This window comes from Salvelinus fontinalis, chromosome 4, assembly GCF_029448725.1.
Source record: "Salvelinus fontinalis isolate EN_2023a chromosome 4, ASM2944872v1, whole genome shotgun sequence".
NCBI lineage: Eukaryota > Metazoa > Chordata > Actinopteri > Salmoniformes > Salmonidae > Salvelinus > Salvelinus fontinalis.
The window spans coordinates 13,513,587-13,523,511 of NC_074668.1; the positions used below are offsets into that span (position 1 = coordinate 13,513,587).

The 9,925-nt window shown below is 43.0% G+C and overlaps 1 protein-coding gene across 2 annotated transcripts in view; it reads left to right on the top strand.

Moving 5' to 3' along the window:
- LOC129853127 (DNA repair protein XRCC4-like) overlaps positions 1-8,892 on the top strand; it is a 70,823-nt gene extending 61,931 nt beyond the window's left edge. For both annotated transcript variants that reach the window (XM_055918846.1, XM_055918847.1), the window contains one exon: positions 8,536-8,892. Coding sequence is in view for 1 of the 2 variants with exons in the window: in XM_055918847.1 (XP_055774822.1) it covers positions 8,536-8,567 (32 nt within the window). In the remaining variant the exon portion in view is untranslated. The remainder of the gene's footprint in view (positions 1-8,535) is intronic.
- Positions 8,893-9,925: the final 1,033 nt, after the last annotated feature.

A 9,925-nucleotide genomic window follows, 5' to 3' on the forward strand; every position in this document is an offset into this window, starting at 1 on the left:
GCCAGCCCTGGTAGGACAATCGATGTGCTGATAGAATTTAGGGAGTTTTGTTTTTAGATTAGCCTTGTTAAAATCCCCAGCTACGATGAATGCAGCCTCAGGGTGTGTGGTTTCCAGTTTACAGAGAGTCAGATAGAGTTCGTTCAGGGCCATCGATGTGTCTGCTTGGGGGGGAATATATACGGCTGTGATTATGACCGAAGAGAATTCCCTTGGTAGATAATGCGGTCGACATTTGATTGTGAGGAGTTCTAGATCAGGTGAACAGAATGACTTGAGTTCCTGAGTGTTGTTATGATGGTCACACCACGTCTCGTTAATCATGAGGCATACCCCCCCGCCCCTCTTCTTACCAGAAAGATGTTTGTTTCTGTCTGCGCGATGCGTGAAGAAACCAGCTGGCTGCACCGACTCCGTTAGCGTCTTTTGAGTTAGCCATGTTTCCGTGAAGCAGAGCACGTTGCAATCCCTGATGTCTCTCTGGAAAGTTACCCGTGCTCGGATTTCATCGACCTTATTCAATCAATTTCAATCAATCAATTTTATTTTATATAGCCCTTCGTACATCAGATAATATCTCGAAGTGCTGTACAGAAACCCAGCCTAAAACCCCAAACAGCTAGAATGCAGGTGTAGAAGCACGGTGGCTAGGAAAAACTCCCTAGAAAGGCCAAAACCTAGGAAGAAACCTAGAGAGGAACCAGGCTATGAGGGGTGGCCAGTCCTCTTCTGGCTGTGCCGGGTGGAGATTATAACAGAACTATGCCAAGATGTTCAAAAATGTTCATAAGTGACAAGCATGGTCAAATAATAATCATGAATAATTTTCAGTTGGCTTTTCATAGCTGATCATTAAGAGTTGAAAAACAACAGGTCTGGGACAGGTGGCGGTTCCATAACCGCAGGCAGAACAGCTGAAACTGGAATAGCAGCAAGGCCAGGCGGACTGGGGACAGCAAGGAGTCACCACGGGCGGCAGTCCCGACGCATGGTCCAAGGGCCCAGGTCCTCCGAGAGAAAGAAAGAGAGAAGGAGAAAATTAGAGAGAGCCAAGATTTTCAAAATGTTCATAAATGACAAGCATGGTCAAATAATAATCAGGAATAAATCTCAGTTGGCTTTTCATAGCCGATCATTAAGAGTTGAAAACAGCAGGTCTGGGACAGGTAGTGGTTCCATAACCGCAGGCAGAAGAGTTGAAACTGGAATAGCAGCAAGGCCAGGCGGACTGGGGGCAGCAAGGAGTCACCACGGCCGGTAGTCCCGACGTATGGTCCTAGGGCTCAGGTCCTCCGAGAGAAAGAGAGAAGGAGAAAATTAGAGAGAGCATACTTAAATTCACACAGGACACTGGATAAGACAGGAGAAGTACTCCAGGTATAACCAACTGACCCTAGCCCCCCGACACATAAACTACTGCAGCATAAATACTGGAGGCTGAGACAGGAGCGGTCAGGAGACACTGTGGCCCCATCCGAAGAAACCCCCGGACAGGGCCAAACAGGAAGGATATAACCCCACCCACTCTGCCAAAGCACAGCCCCCACACCACTAGAGGGATATCCTCAACCACCAACTTACAATCCTGAGACAAGGCCGAGTATAGCCCACAAAGGTCTCCACCACAGCACAACCAAGGGGGGGCGCCAACCCAGACAGGAAGTTCACGTCAGTAACTCAACCCACTCAAGTGACGCACCCCTCCTAGGGACGGCATGAAAGAGCACCAGCAAGCCAGTGACTCAGCCCCAGTAACAGGGTTAGAGGCAGAGAATCCCAGTGGAGAGAGGGGAACCGGCCCTGGAGAGACAGCAAGGGCGGTTCGTTGCTCCAGAGCCTTTCCGTTCACCTTCACACTCCTGGGCCAGACTACACTCAATCATATGACCTACTGAAGAGATAAGTCTTCAGTAAAGACTTAAAGGTTGAGACCGAGTCTGCGTCTCTCACATGGGTAGGCAGACTGTTCCATAAAAATGGAGATCTATAGGAGAAAGCCCTGCCTCCAGCTGTTTGCTTAGAAATTTTAGGGACAATTAGGAGGCCTGCGTCTTGTGACCGTAGCGTACGTGTAGGTATGTACGGCAGGACCAACTCGGAAAGATAGGTAGGAGCAAGCCCATGTAACGCTTTATAGGTTAACAGTAAAACCTTGAAATCAGCCCTTGCCTTAACGGGAAGCCAGTGTAGGGAAGCTAGCACTGGAGTAATATGATCAAATTTCTTGGTTCTAGTCAGGATTCTAGCAGCCGTATTTAGCACTAACTGAAGTTTATTTAGTGCTTTATCCGGGTAGCCGGAAAGTAGAGCATTGCAGTAGTCTAACCTAGAAGTAACAAATGCATGGATTAATTTTTCAGCATCATTTTTGGACAGAAAATTTCTGATTTTTGCAATGTTACGTAGATGGAAAAAAGCTGTCCTTGAAACAGTCTTGATATGTTCGTCAAAAGAGAGATCAGGGTCAAGAGTAACGCCGAGGTCCTTCACAGTTTTATTTGAGACGACTTTACAACCATCAAGATGAATTGTCAGATTTAACAGAAGATCTCTTTGTTTCTTGGGACCTAGAACAAGCATCTCTGTTTTGTCCGAGTTTAAAAGTAGAACGTTTTCAGCCATCCACTTCCTTATGTCTGAAACACAGGCTTCTAGCGAGGGCAATTTTGGGGCTTCACCATGTTTCATTGAAATGTACAGCTGTGTGTCATCCGCATAGCAGTGAAAGTTAACATTATGTTTTCGAATAACATCCCCAAGAGGTAAAATATATAGTGAAAACAATAGTGGTCCTAAAACGGAACCTTAAGGAACACCGAAATGTACAGTTGATTTGTCAGAGGACAGACCATTCACAGAGACAAACTGATATCTTTCCGACAGGTAAGATCTAAACCAGGCCAGAACTTGTCCGTGTAGACCAATTTGGGTTTCCAGTCTCTCCAAAAGAATGTGGTGATCGATGGTGTCAAAGGCAGCACTAAGGTCTAGTATTGTCAAGAGACTGGACATTGGCGAGTAGTATGCTAGGGAGTGGAGCGCGATGTGCCCGTCTCCGAAGCCTGACCAGGAGACCGCTACGTTTTCCCCTTTTACGGCGTCGAGTAGCTTCGCCGGCTGGGATCAGGTCCATTGTATTGGGTGGAAGGCAAAACACTGGATCCGTTTCGGGAAAGTCATATTCCTGGTAGGAACGGTGGTTAGTTGACGTTAATCGTATATTCAGTAGTTCCTCCCGACTGTATGTAATGACATCTAAGATCACCTGGGGTACCAATGTAAGAAATAACACATAAAAAAACAGAATACTGCATATTTTCCAAGGAACGCGAAGCGAGGCAGCCATCTCGCTCGGCGCCCGGAAGTCAAAAAGGCTCTTGGCTCATAACCACATTCTTGACCTCTATCTTTCCCTTGAAGTGATTAAACATGGACACAGTAAACACTATCTTGTTTAGTGTTATATAATTCAGAAGTTTATCTGACGGTACGGTGTCTCTTGTGTTAAATATTCTTATGTGAATTTACTGGGCAAACGCTATGAATTGAATAGGACCATCATTTTGCTAATGAAAACCTTGCTTTAGAGTGGTCTTGAGCATGATTCTATATGGGCTCTGTGATTCTCACACACCAACTGACTGAACATTTTCAATGAGACAGACGAAAACATGGCAAGATCTTTATTGTCCCTATCATAAATTCACACCTCAGGCTATTACAACGGGTGGTCCAAAACTGTTATTATTGGGCTTTGTTCAAATAAAATGCTTTGAAAATCCTAAATGGATTTTATTAAAAGTAATTTTCCTTAATTGCATGAATTAGATTATTCTCATCAGCAATCTGGGATATTATGTTGTTATCATGCCTCTTGGTCAGACTAGGCAATCGACAAGCTTCCCACCCATCATGCCTTCTCCCATGTAATTGCAACCTGGCTAGACTGCTGACTGTAAAGCGTCTCACTCACTTAGCTCTTTTCATTTAACTGTGGCTGAGCTACAGCAAGAATCAATGTTTTCATTGTGAGTTGCAATTTTAAACCAATGAATTAAGTTGGCTGAAATCTAGCCTACGTGACGTTTCTCATACCGTTTTCGGTTGCAGAATCTGGAGATTTTCCCCACAAATATGTGATTCTGAATCCCCTATGAAGCAGTATGTACTGATTAACTTATTTACAGCAAGGGGGTAGGGAATTAAATGGATCCCACACTTCTGCAATCTATTTACTGTGACTCAAGTCTATGAGTACGCAAGCAATCTGTTTCTTGTTATCAACTCACTTTTTCTCAGAAGGAAATTTCAAAAGTTGAGTAGATTGTAGGTGGATGAAATTATTGATTCACTCAATCTCATTTTATTATGCTGGAATTACTCGGATTCATTGGAAGAAAAAATGTGTGACCTCTTTTCTGACAGAAGTGTATTTGCAAATCGTGTGGGACTGTGTGCAGGTATGCAGATTTGGTGTTTGGTTAGTCATCCCATTGGGATTACTGTTCTGGCCCTGGTTTCCCAATAGCGATGGAATTTGTGTTTTAACAGGAATTTGTGTTTTAACAGTATATTGTTCCTATAACGTCCAAACAACTCACATGTGTTTCCCAAAACAGTACGTAGGAAGAACTTCCACTAAGTGCTTAGTTGGAGCATGTGTCAATACTGATAGGATGGAAAGAAAGGCAGCTCTGCTCTTGGGTCCACTTTCTCCATTCAAATCTTACATTAATATTATAATTATTCTACCGCACTGATGACGGATCAGCTCCTAGAGAGATATTATTACCTATATGGAATATTGCGTCTTATTCTAATGCTTACCCTACATAGTTTAGCAGGGGTTATAGCGGGTGCAGCAAAATGCTTATCTTACTAGCTCCTAACAATGCAGTAAAATGTCTAACAATTCAAATGTAAGAGGAAAAAAAGACAAGAAATCAAGAATGGCGGGACAAATCTGATTAACAGCCCAAGTAGCACTGTAGCAATAATCAAATACAATCTACCGGTATACGTATGTAATCTAGGAACATTTACACAAAATCAACTAAGAATGATTTGTACAGCAGTAGGTATATTACAATTAGCTATGTCAATAATCCAGTGTATTAATAAATATGCGGTGTGTGTAAACAAAACTAAAATACAATGTACAGTTGTAGAAATATTATGTTGAGTTACATCAGGGATACATGATTTAAATACACAGTGTGAAACGGAAGTGGCCAGTGGTTCAATGTCTCCATAAAAGGCTAATGCACTAAATCACAGATTTGGCACATCATTGTTACACATCAAGAAATATACTGGGAAAAAATATAAGCGCAACATGCAATAATTTCCATGATTTTGCTGAGTTACAGTTCATTTAAGGAAATCTGTCAACTGAAATAAATACATCAGGTCCTAATCTATGGATTTCACAAAAGGGCTTTATTACAGACAGAAATTCTCCTCAGTTTCATCAGCAGACGATCCCACAGGTGAAGAAGCAGGATGTGGAGCTCCTGAGCTGGTTACACGTGGTCTGCGGTTGTGAGGCCAGTTGGACGTACTGCCAAATTCTCTAAAAAGATGTTGGAGGCAGTTTATGGTAGATAAATGAACATTAAATTCTCTGGCAACTGTCACGATCGTCGTAGTGAGGAGACCAAGGCACAGCGTGAGAGAAATACATTCTTCTTTTTAATAACGAAGAACACTTAACAAACAATACAAAATGAACGTGACCGCTATAATACTGAGTGCAAACATGCAACATCACATAGACAATTACCCACACTAGCCTAATGCCTATGGCTGCCTTAAATATGGCTCCCAATCAGAGACAACAATAAACAGCTGTCTCTGATTGAGAACCAAACCAGGCAACCATAGACTTTCCTAAACATCTATACTGAACACAACCCCATACACTCTACAAAACCCCCTATACAATACAACCACCCAAGACGAGACAAATACACACAAACATCCCCCCTGTCACACCCTGACCTAACTAAAATAATACAGAAAACAAAAGATAACTAAGGCCAGGGCGTGACAGCAACAGCTCTGGTTGACATTCCTGCAGTCAGCATGCTAATTGCATTCTGCCTCAAAACTTGAGACATCTGTGGCTAAACTGCACATTTTAGTGTAGCCTTTTATTGTCCCCAAAACTGTGCACTGATCATGCTGTTTAATATGCCACACCAGTCAGGTGGATGGATTATCTTGGCACCCCAGTAAATTCAATGAGAACACGTTTTAATTTACAGCAATGACCTGGGGAATAGTTACAGGGATGAATGAGCCAATTATAAACCAGAGATGATTAGGTGGCCAGTTAACAACCCTACTCTTACAATAAGTGCCATGGGATCTTTAGTAACCACAGAGAGTCAGGACACCCGTTTAACATCCCATCTGAAAGACAGCACCCTACACAGGGCAATGTCCCCAATCACTGCCCTGCAGCATTGGGATTTCTTTTTTAGACCTGTGGAAAGGGTGCCTCCTACTCACCCTCCTACACCACTTCCAGCAGCATCTGGTCTCGCATCCAGGGACTGACCAGGACCAACCCTGCTGAGCTACAGAAGCAAGCCAGCACTGGGATGCTGCTGGCTTTTTGGTCACTAACAGGGAAGTAAACAAATGTGTGCACAAATTGGAGAGAAATAAGCTATCTGTGCGTATGGAACATTTCTGGGATATTTTATGTCAGCTCATGAAACATGGGACCAACACTTGACATGTTGCATTGTACTGTATTGATCTTTTAATGCACTCATCTCGGTTTTAATTTGAATAATATTTTTATATTTTGCTTGTTTGTAACAATTGCAAAGACATTGGCAACTTTGTATTTTAAGTCAACTACTTCTGAAGTTATCAGCGACCACAGAGACAGATAAACATCTTCATTCTATGTTTAGCAGAAATCTTCTGTGTATAAAGTGACGTGGAAGGGCAAAAAAGCATCTAACTATGCACTTAGCTGTTCTACTGGTGGTCTGAGGCAGTCGGTAATAAACAAGTGTTTTCAAGAGTAACTTTGGAAATAATGGTTTTGGAAAAGAGCTTGGAGATTTAACGATGCTCCTACCAAGGTTCTAACGATTAACTTAGCCTTCAGATGCTTTTGCGAAACCAGGCCCAGGAAGCTTCCTTGATAAGTTCCTTTGTATGTTTCATGTTCCCTAGCTGTGCGTCTCAGGACACGTTAATCTGACTCACAGACCAGGGAAGGGTCCAACATGTGTCTGAACATGAAGCCCACTAACCTAAAGCAGCTGTCTGAGGAAGGCCCTCTTATCTCCCTACCCTGTTACAACCCACTGTCTCTCCCTCTCTTTAGGGGTGAGGGAAGAGAGGTGCCCCCCTTGTAAAATCTGTTAGCCCCGTCGAGTCATATGGTGTGTTGACTGGAGGATCCCATGGTGAGCAGAGTATTGGCACGGACAAGGTCAATGGCAAAGTTCTTTAAGCAAGGTGGTCTGGGTAGAAATTGTCCTTAGTCACAGATCAAGGATCAGCTAATCATTCTCAATCCTAACCTTATTGGTAGTGATCATTCACTACCAAAATCTAAGTTTTCCAGATGTTTCAGACCTCAGAAGTCCATGCCCCATGCCATTGGTCTTGTATAACATCTCTGCAACTCTGTGTTATTCCTGATGACTAACTTGCTGTCCAAAGGTGATTGATACCTGTCCTAAGATTCAAATAACATAAACGTTTAAAATAAAACAAAGTTTATTGGTCGTGTACAGATTTGCAGGTGTTTTAGTAGGTGCAGTGAAATGCTTGTTTCTAGCTCCAACAGTGCAGTAGAATGTCTCGCAAATACAATACTAATACACAAGTAGTAAATAGTAAATAATGTAACAAAATGTGGAAAAAGTCAAGGGGTCTGTACTATAAAATAACTCTGATCTACACATTTTACCCTAATCAAAAATCCTATAGGATTGGAATGCAATCTGAAAATCTTCTCAGATTTTCAAACCAGTCCTATTGGACTCCAAAGGATTATGTTCTATAGATACAGTGCAACATGATGAAATCCTATAGGATAGGTTCCAAAATCTTTTGGATTATCTTTTGGATTGTAATAAATGTTATTATTGGAATTTTTTGACGAGGGTACCCTCCTCTCTTTTCCAGTTTCACCACTCTAGGCCAGCCAGCTGTAGGGAGGGGTATAGTAGGTTCCTGGTGGTCAGCCCGGGGATGATTACAGTGCAGACAGGCATGGAGACGACACCTAACACTTTTACAAGGGCCCCCAGGGGGCCAGGACCATCTTCCCTAAAAACAGGCTGATCACCCCTGCTCGAGCTCTCATCTGGTCTGAAGAGACCCTGAGACAACACAGTGATGTCACAATACAACTTGCCTGCACTGCTAGACCAGATCTTCCTGTCAGCTTTGATTCACAGAGCCTGTTCTCAATGACTACTATTAAGGGCAGTCATTAGTGTTGTTATTAGCGGCTAAATTTGCTTAAGGAAACTAAACAACATGCAACTTTCACATTTTCAGGAAGGACCCACCAACATGAGCTGAGCAGATAACCAATCAGGATGCCTTTTCGAGGTTGTTCTCAGCATCACAGCCAAACTAAAGGAAGACAGACTTTCAATGACTCACCACTGTCAATGCAGTGCATTGGTCTACAAAACCAGATGATTTCATTTGATATGTTGTTTATTGTCAAGGGGAATACCACTGTACAATGTGGAAGAGGAAGGTCATATTTGTGAAATATTCACCCCCTAAGAAATTTTCACCATACACATTTTATTTTGTGTTGGGACATGGTTCTTAGTTTATCTTGATAAGTATTTTTGTTTTTCATATCTTATATTAATTGTCGTAATAAAGTTTGTAAGAAATTCACTATGATGTTTATGTTGTCTATTTTTGACTTCCTGCTTGTATTTTGCCTGAGGTCACACAAGAAGACTCAGGCCTCGCACAACACATGCAGTGTCAAAGGTTTAGAGACAGATCAGCTTGTTTGAGAAGTCATGCAAGAGGAAATCAGCATTCCAATGCCAGATGGATGTATCCTTGCATGTTCGAACATCAGTCAGCACACTAGAACTGACTGTCAATCAATCAATCAAATGTATTTATAAAGTCCTTCTTACATCAGCTGATGTCACAAAGTGCTGTACAGAAACACAGCCTAAAACCCCAAACAGCAACAATGCAGGTGTAGAAGCACGGTGGCTAGGAAAAACTCCCTAGGAATAAACCTAGAGAGGAACCAGACTATGAGGGGTGGCCAGTCCTCTTCTGGCTGTGCAGGGTGGAGATTATTACAGAACATGGCCAAGATGTTCAAATGTTCATAGATGACCAGCAGGGTCAAATAATAATAATCACAGTGGTTGTCGAGGGTGCAACAGGTCAGCACATCAGAAGCAAATGTCAGTTGGCTTTTCATAGCCGCCGATCATTCAGAGTATCTCTACCGCTCCTGCTGACTCTAGAGAGTTGAAAACAGCAGGTCTGGGACATGTAGCACGTCCAGTGAACAGGTCAGGGAACATTGACACAGGTAGAACAGTTGAAACTGGAGCAGCAGCACGACCAAGTGGACTGGGGACAGCAAGGAGTCATCAGGCCAGGCAGTCGTGAGGCATGGTCCTAGGGTTCAGGTCCTCCGAGAGAGAGAATTAGAGAGAGCATACTTAAATTCACACAGGACAACGGATAAGACAGGAGAAATACTCCAGATATAACAGACTGACCCTAGCCCCCCGACACATAAACTACTGCAGCATAAATACTGGAGGCTGAGACAGGAGAGGTCGGGAGACACTGTGGCCCCGTCCGACGATACCCCCGGACAGGACCAAACAGGCAGGATATAACCCCACCCACTTTGCCAAAGCACATCCCCTACACCACTAGAGGGATATCT